The 16,947-nt window shown below is 42.8% G+C and overlaps 1 protein-coding gene across 11 annotated transcripts in view; it reads right to left on the bottom strand.

The window, feature by feature from the left end:
* The window catches only part of DNAH10 (dynein axonemal heavy chain 10), a 154,776-nt gene that overhangs the window by 78,290 nt on the left and 59,539 nt on the right, over window positions 1–16,947 (bottom strand). For all 11 annotated transcript variants that reach the window (XR_002338322.1, XM_021072222.1, XM_021072219.1 and 8 more), the window contains 8 exons: window positions 15,957–16,168; window positions 14,967–15,120; window positions 13,057–13,290; window positions 9,703–9,825; window positions 5,697–5,930; window positions 2,819–3,042; window positions 1,213–1,482; window positions 870–1,053 (listed from right to left, as the gene is read on the bottom strand). Coding sequence is in view for 10 of the 11 variants with exons in the window: in XM_021072222.1 (XP_020927881.1) it covers window positions 870–1,053; window positions 1,213–1,482; window positions 2,819–3,042; window positions 5,697–5,930; window positions 9,703–9,825; window positions 13,057–13,290; window positions 14,967–15,120; window positions 15,957–16,168 (1,635 nt within the window). In the remaining variant the exon portion in view is untranslated. The remainder of the gene's footprint in view (window positions 1–869; window positions 1,054–1,212; window positions 1,483–2,818; window positions 3,043–5,696; window positions 5,931–9,702; window positions 9,826–13,056; window positions 13,291–14,966; window positions 15,121–15,956; window positions 16,169–16,947) is intronic.

Here is a 16,947-nt window from a genome sequence, read left to right on the forward strand (position 1 = left end):
CAGGCATCTCCTGGCCCGCAGCTACCTCCCTCCGGTCTCTGCCTGCGTCTTCACATCCTCCTCCCCAAGACTCTGCAACCTCCTCATTTCTTACAAGAAAACCAGTCATGGGTGTGAGGGCCTGAATCCAGGATGTTCTCCCCCACAACCCTAAACTAATTAAATCTGCCAAGACCCTACTTCTTTTTTCTTTGCATTTTTTAAGTTTTATTAAAGTATAGTTGATTGACAAGATTGTGATAATTTCTGCTGTACAACAAAGTGACCCAATCACACACACACACATATCCATTCTCTCTCAGATTCTTTTCCCACACAGATTATCACAGAACACTGAGTCGAGTTCCCTGTGCTCTATAGCAGGTCCCCGTTGGCCACTCATTCCATATAACTCAGTGTGCATGTGCCAATCCAAACTCCCAGTCCATCCCCAAGACCCTATTTCTTTTTTTTTTTTTTTTTTTTTTTTTGGTCTTTTCTGGGGCTACACCCGAGGCATATGGAGGTTCCCAGGCTAGGGGTCGAATCGGAGCTGTAGCCACCGGCCTATGCCACAGCCACAGCATCTCGGGATCCGAGCCGCATCTGCGACCTACACCACAGCTCATGGCAATGCTAGATCCTTAACCCACTGAGTGAGGCCAGGGATCGAACCTGAAACCTGGTTCCTAGTCGGATTCGTTAACCACTGAGCCACAACGGCAACTCCAAGACCCTATTTCTAAATAAGTTCACATCTGAGGTTTCTGAGTGGACATGAATTTGGGGGTCAAGCCAGTACACCATCCCAACTACCACTGTCTCACGTAGAGAATAGCACATAACCCCAGGTGAATGATAAGCACCAGAGGGGCCAGGTCACCAGTCACCTGAGTGAGAGTCAGGTAAATCCGGTCTGTGAGGGGCGTGATGACCAGCCTCCCGTTCAAACCCATGTACTCGTAGCCGTAGCTGAAGGTCCCTGTGCACTGGCGGATGTTCAGCTCATCTGGTTCTCGGTCCCAGTAAAACCGCAGCTGACTTTCCCATTCAAACTCCCGGGCCTCGAGGATGCTGGAAAGTGAACAACGATGGAGGGGGTGGTGGGATAAGGAAAGAGGGAGGGATGAGGCAGAAGAGGAGGTGGACCATGCACAAGGAGAGATGCTGAGAGAGGCCAGAGGATGAAGAAGGACAGGTTTTGCCATGCTAGTGGCCCAGGTAGGTCCCTACCTGCTCCGTATGAAAGAGTCGACTATATCTCGGGCATGCACGTCGATGATGAGGATGGTGTTGTACTTCTTTCTGTCGTTTCTGCTCAGGGACATGGTGATCCGAGTGACCAGCTCATCAATCTGCTGGTGCATCTTCCGGCCGTAGTTCTTCATGGCCTGCTTCTCCCCTTGCTGCACTTTGCGAAAGACATCCTCCACCTCCCAGGTCCACCACACCTGGCTGGCCGCCAGCACCACCATCCCTTGGTACAGGAGCATCCAGTCCACCCTAAAGGAAAAGCACATCTTTACCGAGATTTTCCCAGGCTTGGGACCAAGAGTGGTCCCAAGAGGAATGTATTTCCTTCCATCAAAAGAGGGATGGAAAAAGAAGACGCTGTACATATATACAACGGAATATTACTTGGCCATAAAAAAGAATGAAATAATGCTGTTTGAACTACATTAGGGCAAACTTTTTTTTTTCTAAATTTTTTTTTCTAAATTATATTTCAAAAAAATGGACCCAGGGCCGTTAAATTCCAATCCAGTAAAAGTGACTGTGAATTTTTAGTCCTTATCTTGATGATGTATAGTGAAAGGCAAAATAAATTTGAAAGAATGCTTAAGAAGTTCCTGATGTGGCTCAGCGGGTTAAGAACCTTACTAGTGTCTATGAGGAAGCAGGTTTGATCCCTGGCCTCACTCACTGGTTAAAGACTCAGCATTGCTGTGAGCTGTGGCATAGATTGCAGATGCGGCTTGGATCCCACATTGCTGTGGCTGTGGTGTAGGCAGGCAGCTGTGGCTCCAATTCGATCCCTAGCCCAGGAATTTCCATTTGCCACCAGTGTGGACCTAAAAAAAAAAAAAAAGTTAAAAAAAAGAATGCTTAAAACAATGAAAAGTATTTGGCTTTAACGTCGTTTTAAAATTGTGTGGTTAGAGTCCTCTGGGTGGCCTCTTGGTTAAGGAACTGACATTGTTCCTGCTGTGGCTCAGGTCACTGCTATGGCATGGATTCCATCCCTGGCCCAGGAACTTCCACATGAAAAAAAAAAAAAATTGTGTCGTGCCTCTAACACCGAAATAGCCTGTACAACTATGGTCCCTACACACGAGAAAGATGTAACAGGTAAGGGAGGTAGAGAGGACAGCAGTGAAGTGATGCACAAAGACGGACCTTGCAAAGGACAACAGACCTAAAGAGTCACAAATCGGGAGATGTGAAAGCACTGCCACCCAAAAAGTTCCCAGACCAGGAGCGAACACCTGGTTTCTGGTGGGTCACTAAGTTCTCACATTTGAGCTCAGAATCCCCTCGGAGCTTATGAAAACTCAGATCCCTAGGCCCCATCCCCAGAGTTTCTGATGGGGCAGGTTTGGGGAGGGCCCAGGAATCTGCATTTCTAACACGCTCCCGGGGGCTCTGATGATGCCAGTCTAGGGACCAGCTTTGAGAAGTACTATATGAGGTGACCCTTAAAGGACAGCTATTTATCAGCTAATTTAGCTGGAAGAAAAGAAAACCTCACTGAAATATCAATCGGTCTATTCCAAACCCTGAAAATGGATCCAGTACGACCATTAATATGATAAACACACAACCACATTTACAATCCTACCTGGTTCTGTCTTCACAGTATCTAAAAATAGCCTCTTTGGTAATTAGCCTGTTAGTCCTTCGCATTTCATTCAAAACTGCCGTCATCCAGTCCTCCACGCGCCCCTCAGCCCGGATGATCTTCCGGAATTCCATGACCTCCCCTTCCGCTGAAATCATGGCAGACACCAGCTTTTCTCCACTGTCCCCGTCATTAAACCTCAGCAGTGCTATGTTGTCATACATCTGCAATAGAGTGGGAGAAGCCACCCTGTAAAACCTTCACTGGGTTCTGGAATCAGAGAACAGCCTGAGGTGCCTCATCACACATCAGAGCTGCCAGGATGCCGGCGACAGCAACAGAGACTGCATGCTGAACAGACATCCAATCACCCAGTGACAAATGTCCACTGGGTACTTTTGTTTATCCTGCACTGTGCAAAGATCTGTGGTGGGTTACACAAAAAGAAAGAAAGAAAAGACAGATTCCTTTCCCACACTTGAGAATCCAGGGTGTATGCTGGGATGGAGAGGTATCTGGACTTAAGGACAGGCTGAACACAGGAGGGGCAGAATAGCCTGGTGACTAAACACCCTAGGGCTGAGGAATTAAGAGACCAGTGGTTGAATCCCACCCCTCACCCCCCCAGCACTGTCCAATCCAGTGACTTTGAGCAAGTTGCTTCTCCTCTCTCAGCCTGGAATAAACATAACTATGGCACCCACAAAATAAGGTCGACAGATCAAATCAAGCAAGGAAATGCCAGCTCATTACTTACTAGGCATTTGGTGACTATTCCCATTGTTACTAATCAGAATAATATTCAGGAAAACGAGTCATTTAGGGCCCATGATTTAAGATAAGGCACTCTGAAAATCACAGACAGAAGGAGAGAAAGGCAACAGGCTTTGAAGAATAAAATCAGCGGTTTGCAAAAGGGGCTACCAGTAAAAAAAAAAAAAAAAAAAAAAAAAAAAAAAGTGTATCTAAGAACACATTTTTCTGTAACAGTAAAACATTTGTTGATGAAAGCAGAAACAGACTATAAGCCTCCCCTTAGAGAACGGAAAACATGCAATCAAAACTATGATTCTTAAGAAGGAAATCAGCATTTATTAAAGGAAAAGCATGGCATTCAGTACTTGATCCTTAGCAATTTGTTTATTTGGAATAAGGAATTGCTCTGCAATGCTGGTTCTCCACCACAGATGATTTTGCCCCAAGGGCACAGAGGTTTATGTTTGGAGACATTTTTTGGTTGTCACAGCCAGAAAGGGATGCTTCTGGAATCCAGCAGATAGAGGCCAGGGATGCTGCTGAATATCCTACAATGCACAGGATAGCCCCCCACTCCTACTCCCCAACACACATACACACACACACACATACACACACACACACAGAAAAGTTATCTGGCCCAAGACAGCAACTGTGAAGGCTGATAAACCTTGCTCTGGGTTGATACTCAATATAGAGCTTTGATTTGCTGATCAAAGATTATTTCTTGCCACCGCTCTAGCTCTCTATCACAATATTGGAGTTCCTACTGTGGCTCCACGGAAACAAATCCAACTTGTATATGTGAGGATTTGGGCTCGATCCCTGTCCTCACTCAGTGGGTCAAGGATCTGGTGTTGCTGTGAGCTGTGATGTAAGTTGTAGACATGGCTTGGATCCAGCATTTCTATGGCTGTGGTGTAAGCCTGCAGCTACAGCTCTGATTCGACCCCTAGCCTGGGAACCTCCATATGCGGTCTTCAAAACAGCAACAGCAACAACAAGAGGCAGTATTGTCTGTCCTCTTTCCTACCATTCAGTATCGCTCACAGAGACACAGAGGTTTATGCAAAAGTATGATAACATGGGTTGGAAAGAATGGCAACAAAGCCATGATGGCTGCCTCTTGCAAGTGGAAGAATTGTGAATGGGGATGGGACATGTTAACTTATCTCTACAACTTTATTTTACAAAAAAAGAGACAAAGCAAATGTGACTAAATGGTAACAAGCTTGTCAATTCTGACTGGCGGATAAGATTCTTTAGCCAAGTTCATAAGGCAAGCACTGTACTAAAACTTTACTCATTAACCATTTAATCTTTAGAACAACCCCACTAAGGCAGGTTAACTATTGGAGTCATCTGCATTTACAGATGAGGAAACTGATGCCCAGAGAGGTTAAGTAACTTGCTAAAAGTCACACAGCAAATCCATGTAGAGCCAGGATTTAAATCCAGATAATCTGGCTGTATATTTCGTGTACTAAACAACCATCCTGTGTTACCGCTCTGCTTATTATATTAATATATTGGTCTTTGTGTATTTTTTCTTTAATTTTATTGGAGTATAGTTGACTTACAATGTTGTATTAGTTTTAGATGTACAGCAAAGTGAATCAGTTATACATATACACATATCCATTCTTTTTTCCCATATAGGATATTACAGACTATTGAGCAGATTTCCTTACGATATACAGTAGGTCTTTGTTAATTATCTATTATATACACATACGGTAGTGGGTATATGTTTTTCCCATCCTCCTAATTTATACCTCCCCTCACAACAGTTTCCCTTATGGCAACCATAAGTTTGATTTCAAAATCTGTAAGTTTGCTTCTGTTTTATGTGTGTATTTCTGTACTGTTTTAGTTTCTCCAAAAAAACCAAAAAAATGTTGTTTGGGGAACTGTGGAAAATGAGCAATAAATAGCAGCTGTGTGCTGATCTAACCTCAAACTAAAGTTGATTTCATCGGATTTATGCCTCAAATAAAAACCCCAGCAGCATTTCACAGTCTTAAACCTCTAGGCTGAACTGAACAGTGTAGAGGACTCAATAAAGCTAACTGCAGTTACAGAGCTTGCACAGGCGCTCCTGTGGGAGCCCTCGGGGGCTGACCTTGATCATGTGCTCCTGGACGCAGAGGGGGTCGCTGTTCCCCAGGATGCTGAGCAGCTCGTCATCAGAAATGAAGAAGAACCTGGGGAAGGCATTCCTCTTGGAGTCCAAGTAGTCGTTCAGGCTCTTCTGGCATTTCTCAAGGCCCTCACTGATGTTCTGCAGGTCACTGAGGCGGTTTGGGGCCTCACAGCATCTCTTGATCACAGGATCTTTCAAGGTCTCGCCCATGATCTAGACAAGGTCAAGAAGACAAAGGTCACTCCAAGGCAACAGGAGTCCTGCTCTTTTTTTTTTTCCTGGCCATGCCCAGGGATTCAAGTTCCCAGGCCTGGGATCAAACTTTTGCCACAGCAGTAACAATGCCACATTTTTGATTGCTTGGCCACCAGGGAACTCCAGGAGCTCTGCTCTTGTCCCTGGTGGGCATCTGCCAGGGTCTATGCATGAAAAAGCAAAACCAATAAATCAGAATCATGGCCTTCAGGGAGGCCAAACTGGCAAAAGCTCTTGAGTGTTTAAATAAGCACCTTCTAATGTACTATAGACAACTTATTTCTAATGGGTTTTTTTTCCATCGTCCTGCAGAAGGTCAGCTGCCCTGGTAGATTTTCCTGTCTTTGCTCACTGTGTCCCCATGAGCCTACATTAGTGTCTGCACATAGCAGGCCCTCCATCAACATTTGCTGGATGAATGAAGCCAGCAATTCCACTCTGAGCAATCTGTATACACCAGAATATTCCCTGCAGCACTCTTCATAATGGCAAAAAGAAAGAGAAAGAAATAGCCCAAGTGTCCACCAAGAGGGAATTAGGTCAATAATTTGCCATAAGTGACAATTTAGATGTTTATTGAAATGTATGAAAAAGATGTTAAATTTTTTAAAGATCATATCGATAACAATGGTCTTACTTTGTAGAATAATTATTTATTGGGATATATGATATATATTAATATAATATACGAAATAATACATAAACATAGGAATAAATAAATTCTAGAAGATAGTGCTGAACAACTGAAATGGTTATCTTGGGCATGGGGTTGTGGGTATACTTTTCTTTTCTTTTTTGATTTTTTTTTTTTTTTTTTTTGGTCTTTTTAGGGCTGCGCCTGCGGCATATGAGGTTCCCAGGCTAGGGGTCGAATCGGAGCTATAGCTGCCAGTCAACACCACAGCCACAGCAGCACCAGATTCGAGCCGCATCTGCAACCTGCACCACAGCTCACAGCAACACTGGATCCTTAACCCACTGAGCGGGGCCAGGGATTGAACCTGTGTCCTCACGGATGCTAGTCAGATTCGTTTCTGCTGAGCCACAATAGGAACTCCTCTTTTTTGCTTTTTTATGTTTAAATTTTTCTATAATAAATAAATATCCTTCTATTAAAAAAGCTTGTGCAGGTGGATAAGAAAAAAAATCACAAGCTCTAATGGATAAAGGAGACCCAAACATGAGCTGGCTGCCCATAACTGAAGAATACAGTAGCATTGCTGAGTAGAAAAGTACTCAGGCTCTGAGGTCAGGTGGGCTGGGCAAAAATCCTTGCCCCACTAACTGCTAGTAGCAGGGACCACTGGTAAAATCTTTTCTGGAAAGGACTTTAAAATAAACATGGTCTTTCATGGATAATTTACTTTTAAACAATCTGTTATAAGATATTCACCCTAAATTTGGAGTAATCTTTAGGCACAAACATGCAAATTATTTATGAAAGGAAAAATTTCGCTTCAAACAAGATGTCCAGTTACTAGACAATAATCAACTAATGTCAAGCCACTCACTGGAACATTATATAAAGGCATTAAAATAATTTCTCAGATGGTTTCATAACAAGAACTGTTCCTTATAATATGAAAAGAAAATTGTAGGATGAAATTTTACAAAATATCATTACAACTTGTGTTTTTCAACCCATATACACAGAAAAAAGATAAAAGAAATATATGGAGGTACTGGCACAAAGATAGAAATATAGATCAGTGGAACAGGATAGAAAGCCCAGAATTAAACCCATGCACCTACAACCAACTCAACTATGACAAAGGAGACAAGAACATACAAAGGAGAAAAGACAGCCTGTTCAATAAGTGGTGCTGGGAAAACTGGACAGCCACATGGAAAAGAACGAAATTAGAACACTCCCTAACACCACACACAAAAATAAACTCAAAATGGATTAAAGACCTAGATATAAGACCAGACACTATAAAACTCTTAGAGGAAAACATAGGCCAAACACTCTCCAACATAAACGACTGCAACATCTTCTCAGATCCACCTCTTAGAGTATTGACAGTAAAAACAAAAATAAACAAATGGGACCTAACCAAACTTCAAAGTTTCTGACAGCAAAGGAAACCCTAAACAAAATGAAAAGACAACCCACAGAATGGGAGAAAATCTTTGCAAATGAAGCAACTGACAAGAGATTAATCTCCAAAATTTATAAACACCTCCTGCAGCTCCATACCAAAAAAACAAACAACCCCATCAATAAATGGGCAGAAGATCTAAACAGACAGTTCTCCAAAGAAGACATACAGATGGCCAAAAAACACATGAAAAGATGTTCAACGTCACTCATTATTAGAGAGATGCACATCAAAACCACCCTGAGGTACCACCTTACACCAGCCAGAATGGCCATCATCCAAATGTCTACAAACAATAAGTGCTGGAGAGAGTGTGGAGAAAAAGGAACCCTATCACACTGTTGGTGGGATTGTAAATTGGTGCAACCACTGTGGAAAACAGTATGGAGATTCCTCAGGAAACTAAAAATAGAACTACCATTTGATCCAGCAATCCCGCTCCTGGGCATCTATCCAGAGAAACCATGACTCACAAAGACACATGTACTCCAATGTTCATTGCAGCACTATTTGCAATACCAAGACATGGAAACGACCTAAATGCCCATCGACAGAGGACTGGATCAAGAAGATGTGGTCCATACACACAGTGGAATATCACTCTGCCATTAAAAGGAATGAAATACCGGCATTTGTAGCAACATGGACGGACCTACAAATTATCATGCCAAGTGAAGTCAGTCAGACAATGAGACACCAACATCAAATGCTTTCACTGACATGTGGAATCTGAAAAAAGGACAGACTAAACTTCTTTGCAGAACAGATACTGACTCACAGACTTTAAAAAACTTTTGGTTTCCAAAAGTTCGGGTGGTGGGGGGATACACTGGGATTGTGGGATGGAAATCCTATAAAATTGGGTTGTGATGATCGTTGTACAACTAAAAATGTAATAAATTCATTAAAATAAAGAAGAAATATGTGAAGTTCCCATCGTGGCTCAGCGGAAACCAATCTGACTAGCATCCATGAGGACGCAGGTTCAATCCCTGGCCTCGCTCAGTGGGTTAATGGTCTGGCGCTGCCATGAGCTATGGTGTAGGTCACAGAGGCGGCTTGGATCCTGAGTTGCTATGGCTTTGGTGTAAGCGGGCAGCTACAGCTCCAATTCAACCCCTAGCCTGGGAACCTCCATATGCCACAGGTGCGGCCCTAAAAAGACAAAAAAATAATAATAATAAATATGACATATTAAAGGTGATGGATTTATGGAAGATATATTTCTCCTGCTTTTCTACATTTTTCCAAGGTTTTTAAACAGGTACTACTTTTATAATGAAAGATAAATAATATAAAAATGTTTGAGTGCCATATGCCAGTGGCTTCAGATCAAACAAATTTCTACCAAAAGGATTAAAATCATATATGATGATAGCACAAATTCAAAAGTTACCAATAGACAAAATACTACTTACAAATACATAAATAAAAGTATCTCAGGAGTTCCCTGGTGGCCCAGTGGTTAAGGACTGGGGGTTGTCACTGAGGTGGCTCAGAGTCAATCCTTGGCCTGGGAACTTCTGTATACTGTGGGAAAGACCATGAATAAATACATACATAAATAAATGAAAGTATCTCAAATCCCTGTCCTCCTTTGTGGACCAAAATAGAAGCCAGTCACTTGCCCTTTTAAATACTCTATCAATGTTGTCAAACTTCTTTGCCTCATCTGGAAGTTGTGATCTGATGTCTCCACCGATAAAGATGCTTTCCAGATACATCCATTTCCTCTGAACCAACATCCAAATCTGTAAATACACAATGTTATCATCAACACACATACCTCAAGGTGTGTTTGGCAAAATCCCACTCTAACACAGAACAGGGAGTTCCCGTCGTGGCCCAGTGGTTAACGAATCCAACTAGGAACCATGAGGTTTTGGTTTCGATCCCTGGCCTTGCTCAGTGGGTTAAGGATCCGGCATTGCCGTGAGCTGTGGTGTAGGTCGCAGACGTGGCTCAGATCCCGCATTGCTGTGGCTGTGGTGTAGGCCAGTGGCTATAGCTCCAATTAGACCCCTAGCCTGGGAACCTCCATATGCCAAGAGAGCAGCCCAAGAAATGGCAAAAAGACAAAAAATAAGTAAATAAATAATACAGGACATAGTTAACCAACTCAGGTCAAAACACTTTCAGGGCAGAGTTCCCACTGTGGCTCAGTGGGTTAAGAACCCAACATAATGTCCATGAGGATTCAGGTTCGATCCCTGGCCTTGCTCAGTGGGTTTGGGATCGGGCATTGCCATGAGCTGCAGAGCAGGTTGCAGATACGGCTTGGATCTGACGTTGCCATAACTGTGGTGTAGGCTGGCAGCTGCAGCTCTGATTCAACCCCTAGCCTGAGAACTTCCATATGCCACAGGTGTGGCCCTAAAAAGAAAAAAAAAAAAAGGAGTTCCCTTTGTGGCTCAGTGGTTAAACCTGACTAGGAACCATGAGGATGCAGGTTCGATCCCTGCCCTCATTCGTGGGTTAAAGATCCGGCGTTGCCATGAGCTATGGTGTACGTTGCAGACACGGCTCAGATCTGGCATTGCTGTGGCTGTGGCTGTGGCCAGCAACTGTAGCTCTGATTCAACCCCTAGCCTGGGAACCTCCATATGCCGCAGGTACGCCCCCCCCCAAAAAAAAACCACTTTCCACAGAGTGAGCACATACACTCCTTCCCAAATACACATGGATGATGGAGAAAGCAGAGCTAAATATTCTAAAGCCACACTCAAAAGCAGAAAAAACTCTCCATACCAGCCTGGGACAGGGAGGACACTTACAGTTGTGAGCAGGGGTTGGAACCCTGTAAAGGAACAAAGGAAAGACTGCACAGGAGCCCCAGAAAAAAGCTGATCCAAATGCTCTGGGAGCCACCATTCCACCCTGAGGCACAGACCCAAAAGATCTAAAAGCGGAGACTCAAAAATTAGTTGTACACAAATGCTCATATGCAGCACTATTCCCAGTAACCAAAGAGTGGAAATAATCCAAATGCCCATCAACAGGTGAATGGATACACAAAATATGGTCCATCCACACCATGGAATATGATTCAGCCACAAAAAAGGAAGGAAGCACTGACACGGGCTACGACATGGATGAACCTTGCAAACAGAATGCTGAGTGAGAGAAGCCAGACACAAAGGGCACATATTATATAATTCCATGTATATTAAATACCCCAAATCAGTAAATTCATAGAGACAGAAAACAGACTGATGGTTACCAGAGGCTAGAGGGAGGGGAAGTAGAGAGTAACTGCTTTTGAATGGGCACAGGAATTTCTTAGAGATGATGAAAATGTTCTAGAACTAGATAGAGAGGGTGGTTGCAAAATATTGTGAATGAACTAATAAACACTCCTGAATTGTGCATTTTAAAAAAACGGGTAAACTGGGTGTTCCCTAGTGGCTCAGCAGATTAAGGATTCGGTGTTGTCACTCCTGTGGCTCGGGTTGCTGCTGTGGCATGGGTTTGATTCCTGGCCTGGGAACTTCTACATGCCCTAGGCGCTGCTAAAACAAAGAAACAAAGCATAATTTTATGTTATATAAATGTCGTGTCACTTAAAAAAATCTATACTAATGAAGAAAAAAAGCAGTAATATATACTAGCTAACAGCTTCCACAAAGAAAAAGTAATAGACAAAAAACATATTTTAAAAAGCAAGTGAAGGAGTTCCCACTAGGGCACAATGGGATCAGTGGAATCTTGAGAGTACCGGGACGCAGGTTCAATCCCCAGCCTGGCACAGTGGGTTAAGGATCTGGTGTTGCCACAGCTGCAGCTTGGGTCTAGACTGCAGATCTGATCCCTGGATGGGGAGTTTCATATGCCGTGATGTGGCCAAAAAAGAAAAAAAAAATTAAAAATAATAAAATTTAAAAAAAATTAAAAAGCAAGTGAAGGAAGCCCAGGCATGATGGGGGTGAGGACCTGGACCACATCCTAGACAGGAAACCAGGCCTGGCATCATCCCATCCCACCCCACCCCAAGCCCAGGGTGCAGCAGGTACAAGGCACTTGCCTGTGGCCTGGGGAGAAAAACAAGGCAGCCACATAAAACTGGTGAAATGACCCAGGGTTGCTCACAGAGGGCTGGACACAAAGGAAGAAAGCCCCAAACCACCTAATATAAGAACTTGTCTGGTGCTGCCCAACAGGATGGGTCATGTTGAAGAAACTGCAAAAACACATATTGAAATGAAGCAAGCACAGGCCAAAAAAATTTCATGTAAGATGAACTAAAAAAAAAAAAAAAAAAAAAAATTAAAATCACACAGAGAAAAACCCACTACCAAGAAAGTCACAAAAAAAGAAGAAAATTCTGGCCTGAGAAAAGAAAAAGTAGAAGGAAATCAGAAAAAGAAAGGCTTTAAATATGTTTAGATTCTTCAGTGTGTTACAGAGGTGAAAGTATTCTTGCAATAAGAACAGGTAATATTAAACAAGAATAAGGATGTTACAGTGGGAAAATAAAATTAAAAAAAAAAAGAAAAAGAAAGAATAAGGACATATGAAAAAGCACTGATTAGGAGTCTTGCAAGTTAAAAATGCATTTGTCGAAATAAAAACTGAGATTGACTCCTCTAATCATGCACCCCTCCCCACAAATAAATCAGAGAGAAAAAGTATGAAAGAGGATCATTAGTTTCTGAGCACAAAACATTCTCTTTGTTCTTTCTCACTATGGACTACCGCCTCTCCATCTTTTTTTTTTTTTTTTTTTTTTAGGACTGTGGCATATGGAAGTTCCCAGGCTAGGAGTCAAATCGGAGCTGCAGCCGCCAACCTACACCACACCCAAAGCCACACCAGATCTACGCCATGTCTGCGACCTACACCACAGCTCACAGCAACACCGGATCCTTAACCCACTGAATGAAGCCAGGGATTGAACCCACATCCTCATGGATACTAGTGGGGTTCATTTCTGCTGAGCCACAATGGGGACTCCTCTCTCCATCTTTTGTGTCTTTTTTTCTTACCTCAATGACTTCCCCTATTAGAGAAAGCGTTTTTTCCCATTTGTGAACAGTCTGGAGAAAAGGCCCAACAAATCTGCTTCCTGAGATGCTTTGCAGGTTGAAAGTGTTGTCATCCAAGCACTGGATAATGTCATCCACAGACCCCAAGATGTAGCCTCGATCCTGGATGCCTTTGTAATACTTGACCACAGTAAATTTCATATTTTCCCACGTGTCCAGGATTTCCTTCACAGCCTGGTCAGGGATAGGAACAGAATGGTCCAGGTAGACGAATTGAATAACAAAAAAAAAAGAACCGCAACCCAACAGCAGCTTCCTGAGTTTGCCCTGGATGAACGTCTCAACCCAGAGTTCCCAGCAGTGTTCTGAATCAGCAGAGATTCTGTCCTGGGAATCCTAGTCATCACTTACCCAGCACCTGTGTCAAGTAAGCACATGATACACATGATCTCCTTTAGTCCTCAAAGCACCAGTGAGGGAGGGATTATTATTACCCACCCTTTACAGAGGCGGGAATTGGGGCTCAGAGGGGGGATCGGCTTGCCAAGTTCACTCAGCTACTGAATGCCAGAACCAGGGTCTAAATCTTCTCATCTGCCTCCAGTCTGCATCCTCATGAGATCCCGCCCCAGAGTTTCCTCTACTATTAAGCAAGAAAATCAGATTACAAATTAATATGCCTATTTTGTATTTCATTTTCAAAAAATACTGTCAATATTTGTGTATGTGTATGCACATACGTGTATAAGCGTGCACGTGTACATACCATATGTGTATATATATGCTTGTGAATATACACACATATGCTTGTATATACGTGTATGTGTGTGTGATATATGTGTATTTGTATACATGTATATATGTGCATATGTGTGCGCACATATATTTATGGGCATATTACTCATGTATATAGTATTGTATACGTACTGTGTTATACAGTGATGTGTATGTACATATATGTCTGGATATAGGTGTATAAGTGTACATATGTGTACATGTGTATGTGCATTTTATTTTTTTATTTTATGATTTTTATTTTTTCCATTTAGTTGATTTACAGCATTCTGTCAATCTCTACTGTACAGCAAAGTGACCCAGTCACACATATATATATACACATATATATATATACATATGACATATATATATATTCTTTTTCTCACATTATCCTCCATCATGTTCCATCACTACTGACTGGATACAGTTCCCTGTGCTGTACACGGGATCTCGATCTCATTGCTTACCCACCTCCGAATACAATAGTTTGCATCTATTAACCCCAGACTCCCAGTCTATCCCACTCCCTTCCCCTTGTATATGCATTTTAAAGTGGTAAAGGATATGCATTAAAATGTTAATAATTTATCTTCAAGTGTGGAATTATGAATGGTTTGTTTACTTTCTCAGTTGTCTACCTTGAACACCTATTATTTCTTTAATAAATAAGTTGAGGAGTTCCCGTTGTGGCTCAGTGGTTAACGAATCTGACTAGGAACCGTGAGGTTGTGGGTTCGATCCCTGGCCTTGCTCAATGGGTTGGGGACCCGGCGTTGCCGTGAGCTGTGGTGTAGGTCGCAGACGTGGCTCAAATCCTGCACTGCTGTGGCTGTGGTACAGGCCAGCAGCTACAGCTTCGATTAGACCCCTAGCCTGGGAACCTCCATATGCCGTGGGTGCAGTCCTAAAAAGACAAAAGACCTAAATAAATAAATAAATAAGTTGAAAGTGAAACTGCAATTAAGAATCTAAAACATTTAACTAAGGCAGAAATTCTATTTCTAGAACCAATAATTCCTTCCTCCTCAAACAGAACAGGTACCAGAGCAAACAGGTTTTCTCTTTGAATGAAAAAAAAAATTCTCTTTTTTTTCTCAACTGTTCAACTGTTTCATAATTAAAAACAGTCCCACCTTCTCAATGGCTATCTCCTTGATGGCCGATGTTACGATTTCATTAAGAACATCCTTGTGTTTGTGAAGCTCCATAGCAAACATGTTTTCCAAGGTGAACGTCTCCGTCATTTCAAAAACCACACCCGTTTTCTCCATAAGCTCTTTCCAGTGCCTAAAGGTGAATCCACATTAATACCTTTACATCTACCAGTTCAGCGATGGGTTTAATTAGTCCCCCTTCAACGACAAGGTAAATCCCATGATAAACACTTCTTATAATGAATGTGGAAATATGAGGCCATCACTGGAATTACATGTCCAAAGTTTTCCAAAATCCCACTGGCCACAGGTATTTAATCCAGGAAACAGTATCCAGTAAGACATTTTCTTAGACAACTAGTCTTAACTACCACCTAAGAAAAGACACAACTTTTCATGTGTTGGTAACTGCTTCTGCACAGTCTTTAGGGTGCGTGATCATGACCTGTCTCGGATCACTCAGTCTGTTTGAGACCCTGGTGTAAATTACCAGCACTAATGTGTTCGATAAACATTCAGAAAGTGGTAAATCTGTGCAGGCAGTGGGGGTTTCCAAGCATCTCAAAGGCAAGGCCCCCGCCCTCGGAAACACTGCCATCTACTTGGGGGAGACTGTGACCCATAAGACAAAGCTATAAATTATTATTATTATTATTATTTTGTCTTTTGTGTTTTTAGGGCCACCCTCGTGGCATATGGAGGTTCCCAGGTCAAATTGGAGCTACAGCTGCTGGTCTACACCACAGCCACAGCAATGCCAGATCCGAGCCGCATCTGCGACCTACACCACAGCTCACGGCAACACCGGATCCTTAATCCACTGATCGAGGCCAGGGATCGAACCCCCAACCTCATGGTCCCTGGTTGGAATTCGTTTCTGCTACACCACGACTGGAACTTCAAAAGCTTGTTGTTCAACATCAGATCTAAGCAAAGACATATTTTACAATAAAAGCTCTTCCCACAAACCTGTCTCGTAGAGCCTCGTGCTTCAAGTCAAGAAGTAAAGGAATTGAGTCTTTGAATGCCTTCATTTTTGCTTCCAGATGGTAGGCCACAGATAAGTTCCGGACATGCCGGGGCAGCTTTCGGAGGGATTTGAGAAAACCTTCAATTCCTTCCTGGAGAAACTGAACGTTCAGGTTGATCCACAGAGTCTGAGACCATTCTTCTTTTGCAACCTGGAAAATGAGCAGGAAATCATCCCATTAACAAGAGCCCTCTGGAAACTCAAAGGTGGTTCAACCAGGAGCTCGCGTTCCCAAGCCTCGGTCATGCCCACTTCTTTCCAAATATTATCACCCATCGCCCCACAACAACCTCAGATTCACAAGGAAAGATCAATGCCTAGGCTCTGAAACACAAACGAAAGCCTCCAACACTTTTAGGCCCTCGAAAGAATAACGCTGTATCTGAGAACGTGTGGAATTCAAAAATATGTCTTCCTTTCCTTCAGGGGAAGGGGAGAAATAGGCTATCAGAAAACAGGGATCTTTTTTCTTTTCAAGGCCTTACCTGAAGCATATGGAAGTTCCCAGGCTAGGGATCGAATCAGAGCTACAGCTGCCAGCCTACACCATGGCCACGGCAACACCAGGTCCAAGCTGCCTCTGCAACCTATACGGAATCCTTAACCCACTGGCAAGGCCAGGGACAGAACCCACATCCTCATGGATATTACTTGGGTTCTTAACTCACTGAGCCACAATGGGAACTCCAAAAAACAGCTGTTTTTAAATCAGGGAGTCACCTGTGTCTTAAAGCATATACTTTATTCAGGCATTGTCCTTTCCTGATAGAAGCAGTTAAGGTTACAAAATACCTACAATATAGATAACCCTGCTTGAATATCATGAAGAAAAGACTTAGTGTTCTAGTTCCCTGAGATTTAATGTAAAAAGTACTGTCTTGCGTAAAATTTACCATCTTGGGAGTTCTCTGGTGGAGCAGTGGGTTAAAT

Source organism: Sus scrofa, chromosome 14 (genome assembly GCF_000003025.6).
Source record: "Sus scrofa isolate TJ Tabasco breed Duroc chromosome 14, Sscrofa11.1, whole genome shotgun sequence".
NCBI classification, from domain to species: Eukaryota; Metazoa; Chordata; class Mammalia; order Artiodactyla; family Suidae; genus Sus; species Sus scrofa.